At 54.5% G+C, this 26,932-nt stretch overlaps 2 protein-coding genes across 10 annotated transcripts in view; one reads left to right on the top strand and one right to left on the bottom strand.

The window, feature by feature from the left end:
* Positions 1–26,932, bottom strand: part of CDH23 (cadherin related 23) — a 438,655-nt gene that overhangs the window by 39,853 nt on the left and 371,870 nt on the right. The gene's annotated exons all lie outside the window — the stretch shown is intronic.
* On the top strand, positions 1,028–25,928 carry VSIR (V-set immunoregulatory receptor). 4 transcript variants are annotated; one of them, XM_047759787.1, is made up of 7 exons: positions 1,028–1,276; positions 12,225–12,650; positions 13,331–13,387; positions 20,176–20,283; positions 23,779–23,806; positions 25,247–25,440; positions 25,621–25,928. In XM_047759787.1, exons 1-7 carry the CDS (start codon positions 1,195–1,197, stop codon positions 25,656–25,658), a joined length of 933 nt encoding a protein of 310 aa, XP_047615743.1. In that variant the 5' UTR covers positions 1,028–1,194; the 3' UTR covers positions 25,659–25,928. The 4 variants fall into 4 exon arrangements, with proteins under 4 accessions (XP_047615743.1, XP_047615742.1, XP_047615741.1 ...); XM_047759786.1 differs by having other exon boundaries at positions 1,029–1,276; positions 12,222–12,650; XM_047759785.1 differs by having other exon boundaries at positions 1,030–1,276; positions 25,244–25,440.

Genomic DNA, 26,932 nt, shown 5'->3' with positions numbered 1-26,932 from the left:
CATCTCTCCTATGCCCAGTTTTGTGCCAGGGACTCAGAAATATAAGGGTGAGGCCCTGGTCCCCAAAAGCTCATAGTCTAGCTCAGGAGGGCAGAGGAGCCTGAGTGACAATCAGCTGGTTGGTATTCCTAGGCTTGGTGTGATAGCCAAAGGGAGTGTAGACTGGAGGGGGACCCTCAGGGGCCATTTGGGGTACTTTCTGAAGGGGGCGGGCTTGAGTTGAGAGATGAGAAGAACTTGGAGGAGAAGAGACATCGCAGTGGTGCCAGTGCTGGCTGGGGTGCAAGAGCAGAGGACTAGAGGTGGTAGCATGTGAGGAGGTGCAGACATTGGGGCACAGGGAGTGAGAAAGGCTGTAAGGTGGGAGGTGGGGCCGGGACCTGGGTGAGAGGTGCACTGATGATTTTCTGGGGGACTCACTTTCTGATGTTGTACACACACACACACACACACACACACGTATGTATGTTCCAATGTAGGCATGTGCCACACCTGCTATGTACTCCTGCACCTGTGCCATGTCTATGTGTGTGCATGTGCTCAAGAGTGTTGCAGGGTCTGGAATTTACAGTCAAGGCTGCTACAACTCACTGAGCTCTTAACAAGTTAGATCCTTTCTTCCTTCCTTCCTTCCATCCATCCATCCACCCACCCATCCCACTACTGGGAGTGCCTACTGTATACCAGGACCTGGATGGGGCTGGAGAATGTCAGGTACAAGACCCTGCTGGTGGGTAAGGGTGGATGAAATCTATGATGATGACGTGTCATGCTAAGCTAGATGCTGATATACTTCTCAGGTTTTGAAACAATACCAATTACCTGCAAAGAGGATGGGGGAGAGAAGAAAAGTTTTGAAACTAGTTATGAAGTGGCCCTGACTCTCTGGGACAGCGTTTGGCTCCTCCACCTACAGGGCCAGTCCAGTGAGAGTCAACGGGAAGCCCCTCCCGCCGGCCCGTGGAGTGGCATTGCCTCTTAAGGCCGCCCGGGGGCGCTGTGGGGACTCTGGAGCGGGCGGCTCTCGGCTCTCGGGCGCCGCTGCGCTCGCTCGCTCGACACTCACTCGCCCGGAGGTTTCCCCGCCGGCCGCGTCCCGTCCCGTCCGCTCCCTGCGAACTCAGCGTGCCCTCTGCACATCCCCCGGCCCGCTCCCGCCCGGTTACGCCAGACGCCGATCTGCCCGACGGCGACATGGGCGTCCCCCTAGTCCTGGAGGCTGGCAGCCGGCGCTGGGGGCCTGTGCTCTTCGCCTTCTTCCTGGCTGCCTCCCGAGGTAAGGTCGGCGGAGCCTGGGTGCTGGGAGGAGCACCGGGAGAGCACGGCGGGCAGGGTGGGGGGTCACAGGTCAGATGGGGGTGCCCTGGGAGCCCCCTTCAGCCTGCCCTGACCCCCACCCCGCGGCAGGGAAGCTGCTAGAACTGCTTGGCAGGGGACAGCAGCTCTCTGCCACGAAGTGCCTTGGCGGGGCGGTGGGGCACATCTGGATGCTGACAGCTGCCCAAGCAGCTGCCTAGCCAACCCTTCCCTGCCCAGAGAGCCCAGGGCACGGGTACCTTCTGCAGAAAGGAGATGAACATGGTGGAGACGGCCCACTGTGTTCTAGTGGATGCCACTGGCTTTTGACACCTGCGGCATCTCCCTGCCCCGTCTCTGGGCTCTAGGATCTCACGTGGCACAGGAGTTGTATATTCTCAGCCAGTGCCCTGTACCCCAGTGACACCCCGGGTTGAGCCTTGGTGGGCACTGGTCCACTCCTGGACGTGGGTGCCCGTCTCATCCTTATGCTGATGGCTGAGAGCTGAGTGGTTGGCTGATTCTGGGCATCCTAGCAAAGCTGCAGCTCAGGGACCAGTGTGGGGCACTGGGGAGAATGTGGGATGCTTCCTAGCTTGCCTGTGAGCCCCTTCTGGGTCCTTAGATAACTTACAGCATCTTTCTAGCCTCAGTTTTCTCAGCTCAAACACAGAGGCCATATGCAGGGAGGTGCCACTTTCCTCTTCCAAAGTCCAGACTGTCACAACTCCAGGTTATATCCTAGTCAGGGCTCCTGGGGGTGGGGTCCTGGTACTCACAGCCTTGCCCCTGGTTCTTGCCTGTTCAGCACTGAAGCAGCTGAATTTCAAGGGAAGCAGGGGCCGGCAGGCAGCCTATGGAACTAAACTTTAAACTTTTTCCCTGGGAAGCCTCGGGGAAAGTGTGAGTCATGCAGGGAGTCAGAGGGAGGCAGGAGGGAGGTGGGGAGCTTGGCAAGGGACCCAGCGGACAAGTCAGAAGAAGAGGGAGGAAGGGAAGGACAGGCTAAGAGCAAGAGGAGGAGGCTGAGAGAACCTGGAAAACACCTCAGAAACAAACTGCGGAACCTGCAGGCAGCACATTACCACAGCACTGGGAGACCTGCCTGGGCCTCCAGTGAGGGGAGGGAGTCCCACCCCACAGACAGACCTGCCTGAGCCCCAAATTACACCCTCCCCACGAAGAGCCAGAGGGGGTGGGGGAGCAGTCTTGGCACCAAGGCCATGGATCACAGTGGACATGGCTTCCCAAGGGAGCAGGGGGTGGTGGCGGGCAAGAAGGCCAGCATCCCACCTACCGCAGACCACCTGCCCTGCCCCATCCTTTCCAAGAGACCCCGAGAGGCCCTGCGGTTTTCTTACCCCTGCCGTGCCCTCTTCTGGCTGGGCCACTCTCTGTTCAGCAGCCCCAGTTTGGGAAACTGAGTCCTAGAGCACTGGGACCAAGGGAGCCAGGTTGCGGAGTGGCCAGCAGCAGAGTGGCTCAGAGCCCCTCATTCCATATTGTCTGCACGGCTGGGAGACTTGACTCCTGGAGGTCTCGGCTATTTAAACAATTTGGTCCTCCATCTCTTCCTGGGCCCAGCTTGGGGAGATAGATAATTAGGGTTTGAAGCAGCGAAAGGAATCAGGAGAATTCTTTCAGTCCAAACTACTCTGGGACTCAGTATTCTTAACTGAAATATGACTATTCATGCTGCCCCCCAGTACGGTGTGCAACAAGGGAGATAAGTAAGACATGGGGAGGCCTGGTTTCAGGTATGGTCAGGGGTGTCTGTGAGTTGGAAAGGCCTGCTCAGCAGCCCACTGAGGTGCTGGGTTGCCGTGAACAGGACTGTTCAAGGTCAAAGCCTTGATGCTTTGGGAAGGTGAGATGGAGGTGGCTGGTGCAGACCTGTGCAGACTCTTGGGGCTGGGCCAGCACCATGGAGAAGTGGTGGTGAGCATGGTGCTCAGAAGCCCAAGAAAAGACCGCTTTGCTGGGCCCGACTTGGGGTGAGATGGGTAGAGGGAGGCCCCTAGGAGCCAGGACCCAGCAGCCCCCAAGGGTGGCAGAGTCTCTTCTTTCCTGATTGGCATGCCTAGGACCCAAGGGAGGTATTGTCCTTGCCAAGTCCTCATAGGCTGACCCCAATTCTGGGACCAGCCTAGGGAGGCACGCTGGGGCTGGAGGGAGACCCCATCTTCCCTTCATAGTAAGCAGGTTGCAGGGCCTTGTTGAGTAACCCCAGTGGTGCAAGCCTCTGACGCAGCAATGATCAGTTCTTAGGAAATCTACCATCCACTGCCCAGAGGCCCTGGGGTGGAAAGCTGCAGCCTTGAGGCCAGCCCATGGACATAAGGGGACATCGACCTAGCGCCAGAGGTACCCAGCAATATTGCGTAGCCCCATTCTGGGCTGGGCTGGTTGCTTCCACTTTCCCCCAAGAAGAACAAGGGGTCCCCCTGGGGCCTGACCTTCCTAAGAGGGAGGTGGCCCAAGTGGGAGATACACGGCTGGGAGGCCACCTCCCTATAGGGAGGAGACTGAGGGAAAGAAAAGAAGGAAGGGGTCCTTGGTGACCACTGGCTCCACTGGCAGTGGCCCCCTCAACCTGCACTGACCAAGCCCCTCAGACTGAGTTTGAAGCCCTAGGTTTTAAGCCCACTGTTCGTCCAGGAGCAACCTGGCCTCACCAGGGAGGGTGAACCAGGGATTGGCGGTACAGCTTCTGACAGACCCCCAGATCCCCTCAGCAGCAGCGCTGGCCCACCCAAGGTCTTTCCGATGCCACCCTGTGTGGGAGGGATGAAGCCCTCTCTGGGCTTCTTCTGGTCCCTAAGCAACACACCTGCAGTCGTGTGCCCTGCCTGCCAGAGCTTCCCGTACAACCCCGTTGCTTAACAGTCTGGCTTGGGGAGTTGATCAGACTTATGTTCAAATCCCCAGATTTACTGCGCTGTGACTGTAGGCAGATTACTCAACATCCCTGACCAAGTTCTCGCATCTCTCCAGCAGGGTGACAACAGCACCTCCCTCGGGGGGCTGCTGTGAAGATTCGGTGCACACCCAACACAGCGCCTGTCACCTGGGGAACTCTGGCTGTGCAGTGTTCTTCTGCCTCTTGGCTTTGGGAGGCCACATGCCATTGGCTCACCATCTGAGCTCCTCGCTGCCTGCAGGGTCTGGCAGAGTACCTGGAGCATGGGAAGGCACTGGCTGACTGGTTTCCCTGGGACAGGACTCTCTAGGATGAGGGAGCCCTAAAGGAAGCATGTGCTGGGCCCAGCCCCTGTAGCCCCTCTTGGCATTTACAGCCTGAAACGTCTATGGAGGTGTCCCTAGATTTTCCTCTTGATAGTTCCCCAGAGATGGGGACTTTGCAACTTCAAGGCAATCTGGGCCCAGGGTTAGCTTGACTTATTGGGGTCTTGCTTGCAGCTGGTCTTAACATTCAGCCTATTCCCTTTGGCTGACCATCCCCCGAGAGAAAGAATGGCTACCATTGTGCCCATCAGTAATTCAGTAATGAACTTGCTCTGCTCCTGACCCAGCCAGCCTTGTCCCTTCACTTTTCAACATAGGATTTATTTCCTATGGGGACCCAGGGTCAAGGCCTGCCTTTGCTGTTCATGTACTGTGGGACCACGAACACACACTCCCCCTTTATCTGAGCCCTGGGCAGGCTGGGTGGCATGGTCTTGGCAAGGCTGGCCACTCGCTTCTGAAGGGTAATTCCATGATGGTGCTTCCTGACTGTCAGTCATTTGTTCATCACCTTGGGGATTTCTGCAGTGTCTATCACCCTATGTGTACTGTCTTTAAGTCTACACATTCTTTTACTTAAGTAAATAGATTCTAAAAGGAAACTTTATATCACTGCCATAAATGGAAAGTCTGTGTCACTTGCCATAAATAGAACAAAATCATAAAAGTACATAGTAGGAAAACCAAATAAGGTACATTCTAGTTGGAAACCATAGCCCGGGGAAGGCTCCAAGCCTGCTGTACGCTGCAAAAGAAGGAGAGCTTAGCAATAGTGATGTTTTGAAGACTCACAGGCATCAAACTGGGACTTTCTCTTTGATGTAATCAGGACTGAAAGAGAATCGAAAAGGGATTAACCTTCTCTCCCTGTGATTCAATGGTATTTAATGTCACCAAACTGAAAGTAAAACTACTTCTGCTGTAGCTGCTGTCAGCTCCTCTTCCTCACTGGAGAAGCAAACTCACCACTGTGACGAGTGGCAACTGGTAGCAGGGGACAGCTTGGCTGTCCTAGAGAAAGGGAGAGAGGGCACTGCTCACTATCCTGAGAAGCCAGAAAAGGGGCAGCAGGCCTCTCTGGGCTTCTTCCAGTCCCTCATTTTCCCAGGCCCTGGTGCCTTCCACAAATACATGCAGCGGCTCTCGCTGAGGCCTCTCCCCATGCTGTGGCCAAGTGGCTGTTCCAGCCACCACAGGGAGAGTGGGAGAGGGAGCCTGCAGCCTCACTAGCCAGGTCATCCTGTCCATCTGCAGGAAGGAGATGAGGCCTCTAGTCTGCCTCTGGCTACTTCTATAGTTCAGGCCGCCGGAGCCAGATGACTTGGGTTCAAATCCCAGCACCACCACATACTATTCGTGAGATTCTATACCAGTTACTTAATCTCTCCGCACTTCAGTTTATCCATCTCGTAGGGAAGGAGGACTCAGTAAGCAACTCCATGAAAAAGTGATTAGAATGATGCCGGGCATAGCGTTAAGTGCCAGCTACTACCAGGACCCCTGAGCCTCCCACGCTGAGGGAAGGGCATAAAAAGATCTGAAGCGGAACCTTAGGAAATCCTCACAGCTCAGGACCTTGAGGGCAGCTGGCTCGAGGTGGCAGTCTGGGCTACAGATGGTCATCCTTGGGGAGGGCCTGGGAGAGCTGAGGAAGGACAGAAGCATCCCCTAGTGGGCCTCCTCCCTGGGGGCTGTGCCGGCCAACGGCCTCCAGCCCCGGACGCACCAATGCTTTGTTTCCCAAGGTACTGGAAGTGCTGCTTCCTCCCATAGAGCCTGGCTTCCCCTTCCCGAACTCCTTGGTCTGATCTGAATGGACACTTCCTGCAGGAGCAGGTATCAATAAACACATCTGAGGTGCCCTTTGTCCTCCTGGCCCTGGAGCCCCATGGGCGGGCCTGCCGGCTTTGGGCCTCCAGCCCCTCGCCCCGGGGGCATTTCCTGGAGCTGGAATCGGGTCCAGTCCTGATTGGTCCTTGACTCTGTTGCCCTCTATGCTCGCTCTGCATCTTGATAAAGACAGAGCCTGGCCTATTCTTATACTCTCCAAGGACTGTCCTGGAGGACAGGGCCTGGTGAGGAGCTGGAGACCAGGTCTGTGTCTGTTTGTGGCCCCCTCTGAGGGCGAAGACCTGGCCCTTTGCATCTCACACAGGGCCAGCAATAGCAGGCCATCGGCAACTGTGTACTTACAGCTCCTAACAGCTGGACAGAGTTCAGCTGTTTGGGTGGGGCCTCCCAGGCCTGACTAATCAAGCCAAGGACACACCTCCAAAAGCTGGGGTGTTGCCTTGGCAACTGCCTGCTAAGCTCCTGCCCCGTCAGGGAAAACACACGTCTGTCCACACCCACACACACCCATCCCAGGCACCACACCCACAGGGTTTCACAAGGTGCCTGCTAGGAGGAAAAAGATCACAGAAAACTACTGTCCTGAGATGAAGCCAAACAAGAGCTCCTTTCCCCGGTACTGGAACAGAAGCTTCTATATGAGGCTGAGCCCACCTGGGGCTGAGGGTCCTACTGCTGGAAAATGGCAGAAGCAGGACCAAATTCTGGGTGGAAGTCCCTTAAGGAGCTCTGCACCCCTTTGGCCTCTCTGCCTTGGGCCTGGCTCATCTTAGGACCTTGGTAAATATTTGTGGAATGCAAGAAAGATGTTTTCCGTTTGGGTCTGAGGCAGAGCAAGGATGGCTGTGTGGGGTGTGGAGAAGTCAAGTGGAGGTCAGTTCACGTTCTCAGTAGCTGGAGGGTGAGGTGTCAGCCCCACCCACTAGGGGGTGGGGTGGGGGACTCTTCCTGTCTCTAGTGCTGGCTGGTCCAAGGTGTGGGTCTTAGTTCAGCTGCGGAGGGCTATGCGGCCTTGGACAAACTGCTTGACTTCTCTGATTCTATTTTGTCATCTTTAAAATGAGCATGATAAGCCCTACATCAAGGGTGTCATGAGAACTAAAAGCGGTGAGTATAACGTGTTTAGCAAGTCCTAGCTAACATGTAAGAAGTGCTCAAATGTCTGTGGTCACCTCCGTGGCCCAATCTTGCCTCCTTCCTCTGCCTTAAAGAAAGACAGCCCGCCACAGGGTTTCAGAGCTGGAAGGGGCCTAGGAATGTGGAGAGTCTCTTAAGATAGAGAAGCAGGGAAGGGAAGCCCAGAAAAGGATGGGATCTGCCCAAAGGCACACAGCAAGGGCATGGCCAAGTGGGGACTGGCGTCCAGGCTAGAGTTGTTTGTTTGTCTTTTGAGGGCTGCACCCTCGGCATATGGAGGTTCCCAGGCTAGGGGTCGAATCAGAGCTGCAGCTGCCAGCCTACACCAGAGCCACAGCAATGCAAGATCTGAGCCACATCTGCGACCTGCACCACAGCTCAAGGCAACACCTGATCCCTGACCCACTGAGCAAGGCCAGGGCTCAAACCCGAATCCTCATGGATCCTAGTTGGATTCATTTCTGCTGCACCACAGCAGGAACTCCCCAAGCCAGAGTTTTCAATCCTTAGGCCTAGAATTTCCCAAGTTCACAGCATTCTTCCTTTGGGTGCTTTTGCCATCTTACCCAGCAACCGATGAGGGCTGGGGTGGGGTGCTGGACCCCACGAATAGCACAATGATGGATGGTTCCCACATGGACATAGGCTCAGGCCTAGGGCTGGGGGCTTTTTCCTGTCCCACGTGCCCTGGGCCACCCTGGAGCCAGGGGCCTTCCTCCCCACCCACTCTCCCAAGGCTCCGACAATGCCCCAGGTGTCTGAAAGGATCTGCCTCTGACAATAAGCAACATCCTCCCACCAAATAATTATAATTCCAGCTGGGCTATTTACAGCCCGAATACACGTGCGTCTGCGCGGTCATGGATGGTGTGGGGCACATGTGCTATTTTCCCTGATGCGATGTCCTTCAGAGTCCCCCTCAGGACAGGCTGCCCCTGGGCCGTGTCCTGGCTAGAATTTCAGACACAACAAACACAGTATTTTCTCTCCCCATCGGAGGCCCAGGCCACTCTTACCTGGTGGCCCTTTTGCCACGCACTCTCCCACACACCCAAACCTACAGCCACTGTAGCTTCTCCTTTTTCTAAAAGGGGAAGAAATCCTTCTGGGGCATATGGGGTGTTAGGGATTGAGCAATGCCCCTCCCCAACTCTGTCTCTGAACCCCAGCTCTGTGTCCCCCTCAGGCCTTTAAGGAAATTGCCTCTGGGGCTGAAAATTGCTGCCCGTGCAATTCTGCCATCACTAACACCATTGCTTGGACCCAGAGGGCTCTGGGCTGACTTTCTACTGGAGGCCTCAAGCCGGTGCCCCACTGGAGGCCCTGCTGTTTGCTCCCACCCTGCCCCACCTCCCTGTTCTTATGGACACCCAACCCACCCCCAAGCTAGCCTCATCTTGCCCACAACTTGGCCCCACCCTATCCACACCTCTGTCCACTTAGCCGTCCCCACCTTGCTCAGCTCTGTGCTCCATTTCTGGCTGCTGCCTCTGCCTCTACTCTACCGGTCCTCCCCCACCCACCCCAGACCTGTGGCCCTGGCCTCTACTGAGCCAGCCCCCTGCAAAGGCTGCTGGATCTGGATTCAGCTCTCACCCTTGGGGGTATCTCTGGGGCTGAAGACAATGTTTGGGAAATGGGAAAATAGGGTACCAGTTGGGAGCGATGCTGGCAGGAGCTCCCATATGGCCCTCTGGGGAAAGGGGGAGTGCAGGGCAGAGATAATCCAGAGTCCACTCTTGGGGTGGGTCTCTGTTCTTACTCAGAGGGTCCCTTCTGTAGCTCTTCTCCGCCTTCATTTCCTGGCACAGACATAATGCAACAGCCTGGCTTCTACTGAGGACCTTGAGTGGCTCATCTCTCCTCTGAGCCTGAGGGTCTCGTCTATAGGACAATGGGCTTGGGCAATAGAATCTCTCCCTGGTTAGACCAAGAAGCCACACTTGTGGATCAGAAACTCAAACGTCCACAAGGCATTTATGGTGAGGGAGTGAAGCAGGCAAGGTGGAAACATCAGGGAGTCACGGGGACTGTGGCAGAAGCTAGAACACCAGTGCCCCAGCTGACGACTGCCTTGTAGGAAAGCTGATTTAGTGTTTACCTTCTGATTTGCAAAGGGAAGCTGAAAGTTGGAATTTTCATATCAAATTTCTGGTTTTTAAATGTTGGCACTCTTAAAAAAAAAACAAACCATAAAATACTTTGAAGGTCAGATAAAATATGTTTGAAGGCTAGGTGTGGCCTGTGGGCTGCCACTTTCTCAATTTTTCCCTTTCTGTACAGTGTCTAAGTGCTTGAATTTAATTTTGACTCTAGCACTTATTTGCTATGTGAACTTCAGTGAGTTCTTAACATCTCTGTGCCTCAGTTTCCTCATTGATGAAACCGAAATAAAAATAACATCTACCTTACAGGCTTGTTAGACATAAGCATAAAGCTCTTAGCGTAGCACAAGACATGCTATTTCTTCTAGTTCTAACTAGATCCTGCTTTACCTGAAGCCTCCACGCTCCAGGTTCTGAGTTCATACCTTCTGGAGCTTTAGGCAAACCACCTTCCCTTTATGGGCTTCTGTATTTCGGCCTGAAAGGGAATTCAGCATCTTGCTAAAGAAGTTCTGACATCTCTGCTCACCTTGGCAGTGACTTTCCCAAGATCTAGGCATCCCAGACATGGCTCCCTCTCACATGTGGGTGAAATGAGTGGGAGGCTCTGGGGTGTATCTGATCTTCTTACACTCTGCTTTAAATATGAGGCATGCCGAAACTGGACCACAGCTGTGATCAGTCATTCACCCCTTAGTGGGGAAGAATCTGAGCTCAGCTTCTCCATTCTATCCTGCAGAACTGTTTTCACTCCTAAGTAGTGTCTTTTGAATTGCAGAAATGAGTTAGAGACCTCTCTAGCTCTCAGGCATCAGGCACCAACTTTCGGAGCACTTCCTGTAAATTACCTGTAGTTTTGTCTCAGCTCTGGCAGGCACCTGTTTCACTTCTATGTTTTATAGTGAGGAGTCTGAGCCTCAGAGTCTAAGTAACTCAGCTCTGGGACTCCAGCGCAGGCTGGGCTGATTCCAAAGCTACACCAGGCTGCCTCTCTGCAGACTGGGCCAGGTTTTTAACTGGTTTCAGGCAGTGGCAATGGAAAGGACATATCCACTTGGGTCTCGTACATATTTCCAAACTCTGCTTCCCTCTCTGCCTACAAAAGCCCCTGAGACACCAATTAAAATGAAAACGCCGCTAATGTCAACTAACTAAAGCTATCCGTCCTGTCTGCAGAGGGCATGAGAGCTCATGTCTCATGTCCTCCTCTTTCCCTCATTCCGTCCGTCCTCTCACAACCCCATGTTCTAGCTTAACATGTCCCTCATTGTACCCATGAGGAAACAGGCTCACAGCTAGACAGAATTGTCTTATTCTTTTTTTTTTTTTTTTGCTTTTTGCCTTTTCTAGGGCTGCTCCTGCGGCATATGGATGTTCCCAGGCTAGGAGTCGAATCAGAGCTGTAGCCACCGGCTTACACCAGAGCCGCAGCAACGTGGGATCCGAGCTGCGTCTGCGACCCACAGCACAGCTTGCAGCAACACCGGATCCTTAACCCACTGAGCAAGGCCAGGGATCGAACCCGCAACCTCATGGTTCCTAGTCAGATTCGTTAACCACTGCGCCATGACGGGAACTCCAGAATTGTCTTATTCTTAAGGGTGAGTGCTTCTGGGCGTCACCACAGTTAAATGCTGGGAGACTGGGGTAAGGAAAAGAGGACCAGGGGATATTCTCATTTGCTTACTGAGAATAAAAGGAACTAGAAAATATTTCTAAGAAGACGGGGTAGCAGGCAGGTGTCGGAAGGAGATGACCTTTTCTGTATTCCCTGTCCTTGTCCCTGAGACACCTTGGTTTTCCTGCTTCTCCACCATCTTTCACTTTCTGGAATCCTGTCTGTCCATCAACCCCAAAGACCCTCCCTCCTTTAAGAAGTCTCCTGACCATTCCCAGGAAGGTCCTGTCCTCTTTCCTTCAAGTACCCTTTAGGGTGTGGGGTGACTGTGGCAAAAGGCAGGACTTGTCTGCCCAGCCAGGTCATAAGCTCCCAGGGGAGGCCCCATCTTCAGCCTCCAGGTGAGATGTAGCTCCTGGCACAGTCCTCACCAGGTAGATACTCCATTACTGCTCACTGATGAGGAGGTGGGAAGGCAGGGCCAGCCCCAGGAGTGGGAAGGACCAGAGGTGCGGTCAAGGGCAAAGAGCTGCTATTTCCAAATAGCCCTCTGCTCCCCATCCTGCTCCTACATGGCAGCTCTGGGCATGGAGGTTAGACATGCCAGGGGCCAGTATGGGCAGAGCCATGGTGCCTGCAGTGGGGGGACAGGAGCTGGGGCCAGGGCAAGTATGCCACCTGGAAGAGGAACATGCTGGCTGGGCCCAGTTTGCTGCCTGCCTGGAGTCTCCTGTGCTTTGTCCAGCTTCACCTGGGGAAGTGCCTGTGGCTCCGCCCACACAGCCTGGGATGGAGCTGGGTTCAGGAGCTGATGAAGAAGCTGAGGCTTGGGGAGGGCAGCTGACTTATGTGGAGCTTGTGGCTAGGGAACCTGCATCTTTGAAACCCTAGGCCAAGGTTCTTCCCTGCTTTGGGGGCACTGGGAGTGGTGCCAGCTCAGGCGTGTGACTGGCTCTTGTCTCTCTCAGCAGGTCTGGTGGCAGCGTTCAAGATCACCACACCATATTCCCTGTATGTGTGTCCTGAGGGGCAGAATGTCACTCTCACCTGCAGACTCTTGGGCCCCATGGCCAAAGGGCATGACGTGACCTTCTATAAGACCTGGTACCGCAGCTCACGGGGCGAGGTGCAGGCCTGCTCGGAGCACCGGTCTATCCGCAACCTCTCGTTCCATGATCTTCACTTGCATCACAATAGCCACCTGGCCAATTCCAGCCAGGATCTGGCACAGCGCCACGGGTTGGAGTTGGCCTCCGACCACCACGGCAACTTCACCTTCACCATGCGCAACCTGACCTTGCTGGACAGTGGCCTCTATTGCTGCCTGATGGTGGAGATAAGGCACCACCACTCAGAGCAGCGGCTCTACGGAGCCATGGAGCTGCAGGTGCAGAGAGGTGAGGGCTTCCTCTGTGGGACAGGCTGGGGGTTGTTGCTCTGGGACAGTGTCTGTCCTTGTCTGGGAGGGTGAGCAGAGAGGACAGCATGACCGTGGGAGGTGGTGCTCTGCCTCCGATTGTATGACCGGGCATGACACCGTGCTGGAGCTGTGTGATTGATTCTGGATGCGTGGTGCTGGCACCACAGGGGTAAGCATGTGAGACGGGGTGGTACGGTGTGTGGAGCTGTGTGAGTGTCTCTCTGCATAGCTGGGTGTGAGGGGGAGGAAGGGTCTATGGCTCTGTTTATGACAGGGGGACTTTTTAACAGGGGAGGGTGTACGAACTTGGGCTGGGCGTGTGACTGCTCACAATTGCATGGCTGTGATACATGACCTGGCATGTGAGTTACGAGTGTGTGTGTGTGTATGTGTTATGTGTGTGTCTAGGTGAGAGGGTAAGGGGCAGTAGGCTGGATAGAGGTGTGGGTTAGGGCAGGTATCCACATGCCCCTGGGCATGGCATGATGATGGGCAGGGCATGCCTGGCTGTGCAGTGAAAATGCCTCTCTGCGTGTGAGTGTGTCCAGCTGGGCAGACATTGCCAAGGGAACTGTAGCATGAGAACCTGTGACACTAGCCTGGACAAGCCTCGCTGGCCTGCCACTCTCCTAATGACCCTGCTCTTTGCTCCCACAGGTGAAGAAGCACCATCCAAATGTATCCCATACCCATCTTCCTCTAAGGAGAGTGAAAGTAAGGATCCTCCCTCTTGGCCCTTCTGGGTTCTGTGTTCTCCGCTGTCCTCATCCTGGCTCGAGGCCTCACTCTGAACTCTGACCTCATCACCCCAAGCCCATGGAATTCCTGTTCCTCCTCCTCTGCTGCTGTCCCTTTCTTTTGCTTCCTCTGCCACCTGAGCCAGTGGGCCGCAGTCCCCCAGAAGCCCATGCCCCTTCCGAGGCCCAAAGCCTGGGGAAGCTGGCTCCTGGAGTCCCAGCTCTGGACACCCTGGGTGGGCTGTGCCCTGGCAGTGACTTCTGGCCAGGTGCCCCCATGACAGGTACTGAGTGCCACAGTCTGCTGAGCTGGTTTTCCGTGGGCACCGCCTCTGCCCACCAGCCTTCTCCCACATGGGAAGGTTGGGGGGCTGTGGTGGTGGAGGGGTCATACTGGATTCAACTACTTAAAACTTTCTTGTTCTGTGTATGGCAGAGGAAGGAAGGGGAATGGAACTACATTGTTTTTGGAGCTCCTGCTATGTGCCCAGCACTGGGCTAAGTTGGTCCAAGTACTGGTATCTCAGTGACTTCTTATGAGAACCCTGTGAAGGAGGCATCACCCCCCCCCCTTTTTTTTTTTTTGCTTTTTAGCACCACACTCGTGGCACATGGAGTTTCCCAGGCTAGGGGTCAAATCAGAGCTGCAGCTGCCAGCCTACACCATGGCCATAGCAACACAGGATCTGAGCCATGTCTGTGACCTATACCACAGCTCACAGCAACGCCGGATCCTTAACCCACTGAGGAGGCCAGGGATTGAATCCGCAAGCTCATGGCTCCTAGTTGGATTCGTTTCTGCTGCACCAAGACAGGAACTCCAGTGTCACCACTTTCACTTTACATACATGGAAATGGAAGCCCAGAGACGTGACATAACTTGTCTTAATTCACACAGCTGACAAGAGGAGCCTAGCTGGGACTGTGCTCAGTCACCTTTTTCCCACATCTGGGGAGGAAACTGGTCCTGCAGTGTGGGGTGGCAATCGGCCCCCTGGTGTTTGCCCAGAGGTGCCCTATGGGGGATGGGAACACTGCTTCAAGGGGTGCCTGGGCACCTGGAGGCCGGGCGAGAATGCCCAGCAGCTTAGAGGCATCAGGCAAAGGGGAGATGTCTGAGGGGTGCCCTTCTTCTGAGAGGAGGGCTCTTGGCTTCCTCAGTCTTCCCTGCATTAGTTTTTGCTGGGCATCTAGTGTGCACCAGCCCCTGCCTTGGTTCCCCCCCCGCCCCACCGTTCCCGCCGCCCTCCAGGAGGACATACACCAAAACCGCAGCCAGGGATGGGAACACTCCACTATGGCCCCAGCCAAACCTCCACTCCAAGGCCGTGGGGACTTTCTACTCAAACTATTCTTTTTTTTTTTTTTGAACCAACAAACAGACCAGCCAGGAACAAAATTAGAACACAATTTGTTCTGAGCCAGACCCACATGGAGCTAAGAACAAGCCTCCCTGCCTGCACCCTGCAGGGCTCACATGCAGCCTCAGCACTTAGCCACTGCCTTCCTCACTTCCTCCTCTGGTGGCACCCTGGGGAGAAGGACCCCCTTGACAAGCCCCTTCTTTCTCACGCAGCAGCCTCATGACTGGGAGCGCACACACGTGCCTGTGCACGGGACGGGACGAACCTCACCTGGCAGGGCCCACGAGTGTTCACTTCCCCATCGCTCCTTCCACTCTGAACAACCCCTTACTCCCACTTCTGCCTCCAGGAGCTCCTGCAGAAACAGTCATCTCAGCCCCCGCCCCCATTTCACAGATGGAGAAACAGGTTCAGAGGGGTGAAGGGACTTGTTCCCAGTCTCTCAGATCCAGAGCCAGGAGGAGAAGCCAGAGTGCCTGATGCTCGCTGTGCAAACCCTGCCTGAGTGCCAGGGCCCTCCCCTCTGCCAGTACTCATTTTCTTTTCTTTTTTCTTTTTTTTTTCTGGAAGCCTCAGTTTCTTTTCTTTTCCTTTTTTTTTTTTGTCTTTTTGCCTTTTCTAGGGCCGCTCCCACAGCATATGGAGGTTCTCAGGCTAGGGGTCGAACTGGAGCTGTAGATGCCGGCCTACATCAGAGCCACAGCAATGCCAGATCCGAGCTGCATCTGTGATCTACACCACAGCTCACGACAACGCCGGATCCTTAACACACTGAGCGAGGCCAGGGATCAAACCCGAAACCTCATGGTTCCCAGTCGGATTCATTAACCACTGAGCCATGATGGGAACACTAGTACTCATTTTGAAAACTAGGTGTATGCATTAAGTCTTGGAGACAGAATCAAGAGAGGCTGGAGGCACGATGCTAGAGAAACCAGCTGTGAAATGGAGAGGCTGTGGAGACTTGGGTCATGTTTCTTGATCTAGACTCTAGAGAAGCAACTGCTGGTATCCAGGGAATGGAAGTCACCTGAGAAATGCTAGGAGTCTGGCCGATAAAAGCCCAAGGATGAGGCAGAACCTTGAACGTAACTATTAAGAGTAGGTCAGGCTTCTTTTGCTGGGCACCTCTGCTCTCACGTTTTGACATTTTCCTTCTTCTCCAGCTTACGGGGATGTGCAGCCTCACGCTGGCCCCTGCTTTCCTGGGCTATGGTCTCCTTAGAGGCCAAAGGGATATGTTTGCTTTTGTCCCAGCTGTCGAGGGCAGGGGGATGGTTTCAGTGACTTCTAGAGTCCCCTTTGGACTCCAGAAACGCTTGGTTCTGGAGGGCTGGCAATTACAGCTGCAGTGGAGTCTTAGCACTAGAGTAGAAGTGGTCTCAGATGAAAAGAAACCAGCTATACTTTGGGGTGGGGTGTGGAGGCTTTGGAGAGCACTTCCACCCTCTGGGCGCCATGTGTCCACTGAGCCATGGCAGCAAGCGAGTCCCTTTCCTACTGACAGGGAGGCAATCTGTGTGACCTGAGGGGCTGAGTCAGAAATCAAAATCACAATGCCCCCAGGAGCTGGTGGGTAAGACGATAGGGAGGGGTAGGGACTGGGGTGAGCACCCAGCTGCCCGTCTCTCAGGGCAGTGCCAACCGCTACACACTAGGAGGGGGGCCCAGGGCTGCTAGAGCCACTTGATGTCCAAGCCAAGTTGGAAGTCCAGATTTTACATGAACTCTCTCCATTTTAAAATACTGGCCACGATGTTAAAAAAAATATGAAGTACTGCATTGGATGTATTTGTAAACTGAGTCTATTCTAGCAAGAGGCAGTAGGGTACAGTGGTTCAGAGCACAGAGTCTGACACCCGCCCAGTTGCTTAACCTCTCTGTGCCGTAGTTTTCTCCTCTGTAAAATGGAGATGATGGGAGTTCCCATCATGGTGCAGTGGTTAACAAATATGACTAGGAACCATGAGGATGCGGGTTCGATCCCTGGCCTCACTCAGTGGGTTAAGGATCCCGCATTGCTGTGGTTCTGGCATAGGCTGGCAGCAGCAACCGCTCTGATTCGACCCCTAGCCTAAGAACCTCTCTAAGACATGGGTGCGGCCCTAGAAAAGACCAAAACAAACAAACAAACAAACAAACAAACAAACGGAGATGATGACTTTAACCACACTTTCCAGGTTGTTCTGAGGCTAAAATGAGGTATTCCATGTAAAGAAAGCACCAAATCACCATGCCAGGCATGGTGTCCATGCTGGCTGGTATTACTTCTAATGCAGAATTTCTAGGCCTGGTTTCCCAAGTCATCTCATCCCTTACCCTGTGCCAAGTGGCAAGTAGGTGGCAGTGGACTGTGGATGCGGATCCTGTTTTTTTCGTTTTTTTGGTCTTTTTAGACCGTATGCTATGCCTCCGCAGCCTATGGAAGGAAGTTCCCAGGCTAGGGGTCGAATTGGAGCTGCAGCTGCCAGCCTACGCCACAGCCACGGCAATTCCAGATCCTTACTTAACCCACTGAGCGAGGCCAGGGATCGAACCCACATCCTCATGTATACTCTTCAGATTCATCTCCGCTGTGCCACAGCAGGAACTCCAGTATCGTGTTTTCTCACAGACCTTTGCTGGTGACCTATGTGCCTCGTAGGCCCCAGGGCCAGCTGTTGGCCACTGTCCTCCACTGCCAAATTCACCTTTGGAAAGATCCCAGTCCCTGCTATAAGACAGGGCCCCACAGCCAGCTTTGCCACCTGGTCAGTTCATGATGCTTCCAGCCAAGAAACTCTTTAAGTTGTCCTTCTCTAACTGCAGCCCCCATCTCCTAATGCTATCTTTGGAAGTTGGAGGGTTGCTGGTCTTTGAAACCCTCTGAATGCCCACATCAGCTTGAGGTGGCGGGGGAGGTGATGAGAGGGGACTGGGACTGAGGAAGGTGGTACCCACAGAGCCCTGAGCTATTGAGGGGCTGTGGTTTTTCACTGAATCCAGGACATGGGGCTAGGCAGCCCACCTCCCCGAGAAGCCACCTGCCCACCCCCAACACAGCAGGATGTTTGGTTTGCTTTCATCCAGCCCCCTCCCTGGAACCAGGCAGCTCCACTGAACTCCCTCCTCTGAAAACACCCTCGAGGTACTGGCAGGTCCTGTACAGAGACTTGCTGAGCAGGCTGAGCTCCTCCCTTCCCATGCCTCTGGGTAAGGGCCTGGCCTACTGCATGGTGCTGGCCCGGCAGCAACCTCTGCCAAGTGCCTGATCACCTCCTCAGCATAAGCCTGGCTCTGGATGGCTACCAAGCAGGACCCCCCCCTCCACCCCAACCCCCCAGATACTGGCCACACCTGGGGGGAAGAGTGGGGAGCTGTGGCAAGGCTGTGCTCTGCAGAGGAGCCCACGGTCTCAGAGGGCAGTTGGTCCACAGAGCTGTCCCCAAACCCTGCCCTCTGGCCCCAGCCTAGGTTGTAAGGAAACCAAATTCTGATCCCCTAGAGGGCCCACAGAGGAAGAGTCTTTGGGGATAGGAGTCAGGCAGAGAGGTTGGGCTGAGCCCCCATGGCCAGCAGGGAGAGGGACTCAGTGGTCACTGACTGTCTACACCACATGCCGCTCATTCCAGGCCAGAGGAGAGACCTGCTTTGATGACCAGAAAAGGGTGCTTTGTAGCCAGTTTCTCAGTGCCCACAATAAGGTCCTGTGATGGGGTTTAGGGAGATACTCAAATGTCTCAATTATAGACTACTTTACTTTCAATACTCTGCGTCAAAGTGCAGCCTGGCTAAGGTCTGCGGGGAACCTGCTTTAATGTGGAGTTGAACTTGCTTTGTAACGAGCCCAGCAACTGTTCCTGTACCAGCGGGTACTTCTAAAGAGCCTGAAAACAGCTTGTTCTCTTCCGCAGTCTGAACGAACCCCCCCCCCCCCCCCCCCCCCCCGAAAGCTTGTTTACACTGTCAGGTTGTTTAGCAACACAATGAGATAAAAACAGCCTTTATTCCCAAATAAGTGGTGTCAAGGCAACAGTGAGCCCGTCCACCTTCCCAAAGTTCCCTGGGGCCAAATTGATGTGACATGGTATCCCAGCCCATCCGTTTTTTTTTTGGTTTTTTTTTTTTTTTTTTTTTTTTTTTTGTCAGAAGGAAGGGCTAAAATTGGGAAGGAAGTGCATTTACGCTGGTTGTGGTTCTGAGGGCATGTCTGTTCTCAGCCAAACTCCGGGAGTCAGCAGATGGACTGAAATAAATTAAACCTCCCGTGCTGTTGGTGGGATAGTGGAGCCATGCAGCTTTTTTTTGGGGGGGAGAACAATTTAGCAATAGCCTAAAAGAAAATACACGTACTCGTTGGCTCAACACTTTCACTACTAGGGGTTTATGTTTGGATGTTCTAGCCCAAGTGAGCAAAAATGCATACACAAGGAGTTCACTGCTCCGTTATTAGTTATATTGAAAAATGGAAGCAACCTACATATCTGCCAACAGGGGACTATATGAATAAATTAGGGGTGAGCCACGCGATAAAGCCCTAGGCAGAATGAGGTAGGTCTCTGCCGATACAGAGAGGTGTCCAAGCTGTGCGAAGTTGGAAAAGCAATTGTCACGTGATCCCACACATGCTGCACATGCAGAGACTGTATCGAGGCTGCACACCAGAAAACTTGGGACAATGATTATGTCTTTAGAGGAGGCCCAGGTAAAAGGGGAGGAAGGGACTTTTGAATATATTTTTTAACTTGTCTTTTTTTTTTTTTTTTTGGTAATTTAGAAAGCTTAAAAAACTTTAAAAGTTGGACAAGGTTCACATTTCCCTAATTCCCAGCCTAGGGTTTTGCCCCATGAATTGTACCTGTGAGATCACTTTCAGAGGCCCTGTCCCAGAGCTAAGGAGTTTCTCAAGGGATAAGTAGGGCTTTTTATTCATTTATTTTCTATCGCGCTCAAAAACCACATATAAGATTTGCCATTTTAACTGTTTTTAAGTGTACGATTCGCTGGCATTATGCTCACAATGTTGTGCAATTATCACCACCATCTATTTCCTAAAGTTTTCATCACTCAGGCTTTTGACCTTGAATGTGTGGCATGCGGTCTGGGAAGGGTCTGCTCTCCCTTTGCAGGGAACAACTGGTGGCCCTGGGCGGTCCAGCTGTTCCCAGTGGGCTGGGGTGAGGATCCCCCTCTCTCTCTCTCTTCCATGGAGCTGCCTCAGCTGTAAGCGCCTGGCCCATTTCTGGGTGCTCTGGGGTTCCCAGACCTTCTGTGCCTCTATGAGTCGCTGAGGGTCTGGCTGTGGGGCCTGGGTAAAGGTGGGTCCTCCTGCTGTTCAGCCTTCCATCTCTGGGCCTCAGCTTCCCCTCAGGAGGAGCAGTGGGAATGCAGCCTCACCTTGGCTGCCTCTTCGCCCTTTCAGGTATCACGGCTGCCGCCCTGGCTACAAGTGCCTGCATCGTGGGCATCCTCTGCCTCCCTCTCATCCTGCTCCTGGTCTACAAGCAGAGGCAGGTGGCCTCCAACCGCCGTGAGTATTCCTGCCCGCCTGGGCTGGGGGGTGGTGAGTGACCTGTCCTACTCAGCTGTGGGGATTAACTAAGGCAAAAGGCAGGCAGAGTTCTTCTTCTCAAGAGATCAGAGCCGCTAGAGTCCTTGCAAGGAGCTGGGCTCAATGACGGAGAGAGGAGGGGACCCAGATGTGCCACTTTCAGGGCTCGAGTGCCCACTAGCCCCTGGGAGTGCTGGCTTGGCACTCAATATCTGTTGAACGAATGAATAAGCACATGGAGTAGCTCAAAGTGGTTTATAAAAACGCTGCCACTTGAAGATCCTTTGGGGACCGGCTTTGATGTACAGGTAGGCTTGCTTTGCTAGCAATTATTGGGACAAAATGACCTTTGGAGTATCAGAACTGGGAGGGATCTTAGCGGTAACTTGGTTCAGCTCTTTCCTTTTATGGGCAAGAATTCTAAGATCAGCAGGGCTAAATAACTAACCAAATGTTATATAACTTCCTAAGTGGCAGAGCTAAGACTCAAACGCAAAGCTTTCAACTCACGCTTCTCAGGGACGGTAAACCCATTGCATGATAAAAACACTCATCAGCATGCGTGTCATAGCCGAGGACCTCTAACCTGTAAGACTGCTGTGCCGGGTACCACACTGAGCTTGTTATAATCATTCTCCCTTATTCCTCATAGCACCACTAAGAATTTGGTCCTGCCTCTGGGCCTATTCTACAGCTGAGCAAACTGAGGCGCAGAGCATTTAAGCAATTCCTTTAAGGAACCACACAGCAAGTACATAGTGGAGCCAGGTTTCAAACTGTGGCCACAGATACCTTTTCACCCATCTCTTCGGGTGACAGGGCCTCTTGCCCTTCCTTTGACCCCACCCGTGAGCCTCAGCTAGCCCAGTCCTCCAGGAATGAAAGGGTGGGGCCCTTGCATGGCCTCCCCCACCTCATCTCCTCTGTCTGCTGCAGAAGTAACTGACAGAGGCCCGCTCTGTCACCAGGTGGCTTTGGCTTTGGCTCTGGCGGGACTGTAACTACTTGACAGCCCTGTCTGTCTGGCTGTCAGTGGGTCACTCAGGGGCTGTGGCCATCTCTGCCTTTCTCCCAGGTCATCCTATTGCTCTCACAAAACCCACCACAGCCTAACGACACAAATACCCTAGGGTTAGATCTGGGGTGGGGGAGGGTAAAGGGGTTGGAGCCGAAAGAGGAACCCAGGGGCTCAGCCTGGTAGAGAAATGCTCCTGCTCATGTGTGGAGCACTTCCATGGAGGTGGGGAAGGGATGAGAGACATGCTCGGCTAGGCTCAGCTCCCAGATAGAGAGGTGCTTTCTGTCCCCCTCACTCCAGACCACAAGGCTGCCTCTGGGCAGAGGATGAGGATGGTGCGGGGTTGGGGAGGGGGCTGCTGATCCTGCTTTGGTACCTTGGTCTTCCTCATAGGGTCCCCAGGGATTGAGCCAAGGCTGTGCCATATCCCAGGATGGAAGAAGAAAAGTCAGAGAGCAGTCATCTCCAGGCCAGACCACTGTGGGGGGTGGCCTGAGGACATGGGGAGCCGGGGGTTTGGGCCCCAGTATCTCCCACTCCCCACACTGGGACACCTGCAGTTTAGGGCCTCCCAGAGGAAGGGACAGGTGAGCTGGTTGCTGATGGGCTTCAGTGAAGGAAGACTCTGGGGGGTGGGGAGGGCAGTGGGGGGCCTGGGCTGTGCCATGATCAATGTTGAGGTGTCCGCTGAAATTCTAAACAATCCCCTTTTCTGTGATGGGCAGCTGCTTCATTGCACCTTATCCCCAGATATATTCTATGCAGTAGCAGGAAGGTATCAATAATTTATCTTCTAATAAAAGTATTCTTGAGGCCAGTCCCCTGCTCCTTCCAAAAAGAAAGAAAAGAAAGAAAAGAAAAAAAATGACCTGTTGCAGGCTCAGAGACAGACCCAAGAGATGCCAGAGGGGACCACCCTAGAGAAACCAAGTGTGAAATGGAGAGGAAGTGTGGATTTGGGTCGCTGTTCCTTTTTTTTTTTGTCTTTTTGTCTTTTTAGGGCTGTACCTGTGGCATATAGAGGTTCCTAGGCTAGGAGCCTAATCGGAGCTATAGCTGCCGGCCACAGCCACAGCCACAGCCACAGCCACGCCAGATCTGAGCCATGTCTGTGACCTACACTGCAGCTCACAGCAATACCATATCCTTAACCCACTGAGCAAGACCAGGGATTGAACCCTCAACCTCGTGGTTCCTAGTCGGATTCGTTTCTGCTGCACCACGATGGGAACTCCTGGGTCACTTTTCTTGACCTAGATGCTAGAGAAGCAGCTGCTGGTTATGGGAACAGAAGTCCCTGCGAAATCTCAGGAGTCAGGCCACAGGGCAGAGGTTGAGTGACCCAGAGTGGGATGGCACATCAGGGATGGAGGGGACGGGGAGTACGTGTGGCACGCTCTGGGCAGGAAGCTGGCACTGAGCCTGGCATGGAGGGCATGCTCGGGAATGAGCCACACTCAGGAAAAAAGAAAGAGAAAGGGCTGGGAGCTCTGAGCAAGGCTGTGTGCTGCGGAAGCCAATGAGCGTGGCAGCTGCTCTAGTGTCAGACACGCGTTACCCCAGGGCGGCGGAGAGGATGAGCTGATGGAACGCCGAGACCCACACGGAGCCAGATGCAGAGCTGCCCAGTAAACAAGGAGCTATGATTCCGATGCCTCGGAGATTTCAGGAACTTGTGTGCAACTTCCCCGTGGGTGTTCTGTTGTTGTGTCCCTCCCCCACCTTTTGTTTCCCCATCGTAATCGGCAGCGAAGCTCTTACAAAACGAGAAGGATCTGTGGGAGTATGTGGGGAACAGCGAGAAAGAAGGAAGTTGGGGTCATTGCATCTGGTTGGTGGCCAGTTTGGGTGGGTGGGGAACCCCCAAAGTGGGACAGGGTGACAGCAGCTTGGATGTGGAGTAGAAAGGAGTAGTCTAGCTGAGAAGGGATGGGGGGCTCGAGCCCCCCTAAGGTTCATCTAAGAGATGCTGCCTCGAAAGATGCCCTATTAGGCAAGGTGGAGGATGGGACAGAGAGAACCAGGAACTCTAATTACGAACTGAGCTTGCAACACCTTCGCTCAGCAAATCGTGGCTGATGCCCAGAACGTGACAAATATCCAAACAGGAAAGAGCAACTCAGGAGCCAGGTCTTTGGTTGGCCCTGAATGTCTAACATCATCAAAGTAAAGTCATAGGAGAAATCACTGGCTGTCTTTGGTCCCCTGGTGACAAATGTTGTCCTATATATTTGTAAAAGGGAGCCCGAATTTCATTTATCACTGGACAAAATGGGCCACTCACTGAGACCTCACCTGCTAGGCAGAGCACTGAGTGAAGAGAGGTGGGGTGAGGGCTGAGCACAGTCCTGCCCGGGCTTGCTCCTGTTCCCCAAGGGGCATTGCCAGCCAGGGCAGAGATGCTCTCTGGGGGAGCTTTCCCTTTCTGACCGCCTTCTCTTTCTGTCCATCCCTAGGTGCCCAGGAGCTGGTGCGGATGGACAGGTAAGGCCCATGGAGACCTTCCCGAGAACACATCCTGCAGTCTTTCCCCATCCTGACTCAAAGCTTGGCAGGCTCTCTGTCCTCCTGCTTCTCCCTGGGCCATTTCTTTTTTTTTTTTTTTTTTAGGGCCACACCCGTGGCACATGGAGGTTCCCAGGCTAGGGGTCGGATTGGAGCTGTAGCTGACCTATGCCACAGCCACAGCCACACCAGATCTGAGATGCCTCTGCGACGTACACCACAGCTCCCGGCAACGCTAGATCATTAACCCACTGAGCGAGGCTAGGGATCGAACCCTCAACCTCATGGAGGCTAGTTAGTACATAAGGAGGTGGGGGGAACTTTCCACTGGGACAGACCAACTCTTTCCCTCTGTCCTCTCTGGTCACGGCTTATACCATGACAGGGCTGAGAACACAGACAAGGCCTTCCTGGGCCCCCCTGTGCCCTGGGCCAGCTGTCAGGAAGGAAATACTTCTGTGCAGTAGGGCCCTTGTTTTGCTGCCTGGCACAGCTGGTTAAAAGAGCATCTGCCATCTGTCACTGAGGGCTACACATCTGTGCTGATTGGCTGTGCTCCCTGCCAACCCTCAGCCAGGAGGCTGAGCTCCAACTTGGATGAGCGATGCACCCACCTTTGGGCCTCAGTGGTCAGCCGGGTAGCAGTGGGGAGAGGAAGCAGCTGAGCCTGGGGCAGACACTGAAACATGCAAAGGAGGCCAGCGCACCTGGAGCTGTGGCTCCTCCTTGCAGGGCACCCCAAGGAGAAAGCTGTCGGGCCACCGCAGGCCTCAAGGGCAGAGGCTGACCAGGCTCAGAGGAGGGTGGCAGGGCAGGGGTGCAGAGGCTGGGGAGTGTGTGTGGTGCGCTCCGGGCAGGAAGCTGGCCCCCAGCGTGGCATGGAGGTCATGTTCAGGAGTGAGCCACACTCAGGAACTTGGCCCCGGTACCAGCAACACCAAATCGAAAGCTCCTCCGGGTGTTTGAAAGGGGTGATTTTTCAGACAGGTCACAGGAAGTTCTGCTAGTGATCCTGCTAGAATCTCAGAGTTGGAGAGATCCTCAGAGGTTGTCCCTCTCCCGAGCAGGAAATGGGGAGGAGAATGCCTCCCTTCAGCTCAAGGCATTCAATCCTGATGCCATGAACTCTACTGACCAAAGAGAGACTTGTCCCTGGATTCCTGCAGCCAGGGTCCTGGAGGGCCTCCGCCCTGGGCTTCCTGCTTGGGCCTGGGGCGATGGTCAGACCACAGGGTGTGGCTGGGGTCAGCTGCTCTTAGCTCAGGGCCGGTGGGAGAGTGCGGCCCTGGATCCTCCCTTCCTGCTGGGAAAGGCTGCTGAGGCCTGGCGGGGGAAAGGAGCGGCGAAGTGGGGCAGGTGCAGAGGGCGGAGGCTTCGCCTTGGCAGCACAGCTGACCTTCGGTTCTGATTCTCCAGCAGCAACGTTCAAGGAATTGAAAACCCGGGCTTTGAGAACTCTCCACCCTCCCAGGGGATGGTGGAGGCCAAACCCAGGCCTCCCCTGTCCTATGTGGCCCAGCGGCAGCCTTCTGAGTCTGGGCGGCACCTGCTCTCTGAGCCCAACACTCCTCTGTCTCCACAAGGCCCCGGCGATGTCTTCTTCCCCTCCCTAGGTGAGAGCTTCTCTTTTCCCGCACAGTGCTACAGCCTGTAAGGTCATGACCTCTCCATGGCCTTCCAGGCATCAGTGTCACTCCCCGTCCTCCCTGGGGAGTCACAGCCTCAGGGTGTGGGGTTGGGGGATGAAGGACAGAGCCACGGCCCCTTCACTCTGCTTCTCCTTTCTTTTGCAGACCCTGTCCCCGACTCCCCAAACTCCGAGGCCGTCTAGACCAGCTGGGTGCCAGTAGGCAGCTGTGGCTGGGCCTGGGGCAGGTGCATTTGAGCCAGGGCTGGCCCTCTGAGTGGCCCCTTGGCCTTGGCCCCGTTTCCTGCCTCCTGCTCCAAGCCCAGATTCTTTGAGGTCCCCCTGATGGTCTGATCTTCGACCCCTCATGGCAGAAGGGAGAAGGTACTGGATCACTCAATCCCTGTCTCAAAGACAGTCGGGTGCTGGGAACCCACCCCAGAGGCCTGAAATTCACCAGCTACTGATGCCAAATGACCTACATCCCAGAAGCCTCAGAACTGCCAGCTCCGTGGCAGCCTCTCTCCCTGGGACATGAGCCTTGGGACCTGTCGGTGCAGGTGGGCACTGGGCATGCCTCTCAGCGCCCCCCTCCGGGCATGAGACACAAGACACGCTGTGGAGAGACTTCTTCCCACTGTGGTGACCCAGCTTCCCCATCTCACCTGAGGCTGCTCATCTGTCAGACTCACTCTTTGTACCCAGGGGACTCCGGGACTGGGCCTGCCTGGCCCTGGGCCACGGGGGCCTTTCCTGGCTACCTCCCAGCAGCAAACTCACTGAGGAGCTGTCAACAGGTTAAGCAAATCTGGGGCTGCCACTGCCTATACTCTGGTCCCCACAGTTCATTGGCCAGAGGTCCCCAAACGGGAAGTATACACTGGGGCACGGTGGCCACTGTGAGCCAACTGGCCTCTTGAGCAATGCGAATGAGGCCAGAGATTGCACTACCCACCACAGATGGGGGTGGGGGTGGGGAGCCGGCGGGGCCTGCTGGGAAGGTGAGAGGGCTCCCCCGCCCCTGAGCCATGTGGTCAAGGAGATAGTGACCACATAATGTATTGCCCAAACTGTGACACTTTTGAGTCTGAAGAAGGGGTGCTATTAAAAACTACATGGGCAACAGTGCGAACAAACCCCGTGGATGGATGCTAAGAGCTGGGTTTAAACCCCAACTCTGCTTCCGAGGGGCCTGAAGCCCAGGGATCCCTCCCCGCCCCATTCTGTTCCATTCCGTCTGTGCTGAGCCTTCACTGCAGAGCGACCCTATCAGGTGGGAGGAGCGGGCATGTCCGTGGAAAGGCTTGTGCCCTCTGCTCTGGACCCTCTGCTCCCATCTCCTGCTTCAGGGCCTGACCCGGGTTTGTTTTTCTACACGTACACGAGGGGCGTCCTTGGTGGAATTTCAATTAAAAAGTTTTAATGGATGGCAAGGAGTGGGGAGGGGTCTCTGTTCACTGGGGGCAGGGGGCGAAAAT

Source organism: Phacochoerus africanus, chromosome 15 (genome assembly GCF_016906955.1).
Source record: "Phacochoerus africanus isolate WHEZ1 chromosome 15, ROS_Pafr_v1, whole genome shotgun sequence".
Classification (NCBI taxonomy): domain Eukaryota; kingdom Metazoa; phylum Chordata; class Mammalia; order Artiodactyla; family Suidae; genus Phacochoerus; species Phacochoerus africanus.
The sequence above is the reverse complement of the archived record's forward strand: the minus strand, read 5'-3'. Positions and strand labels throughout refer to the sequence as shown.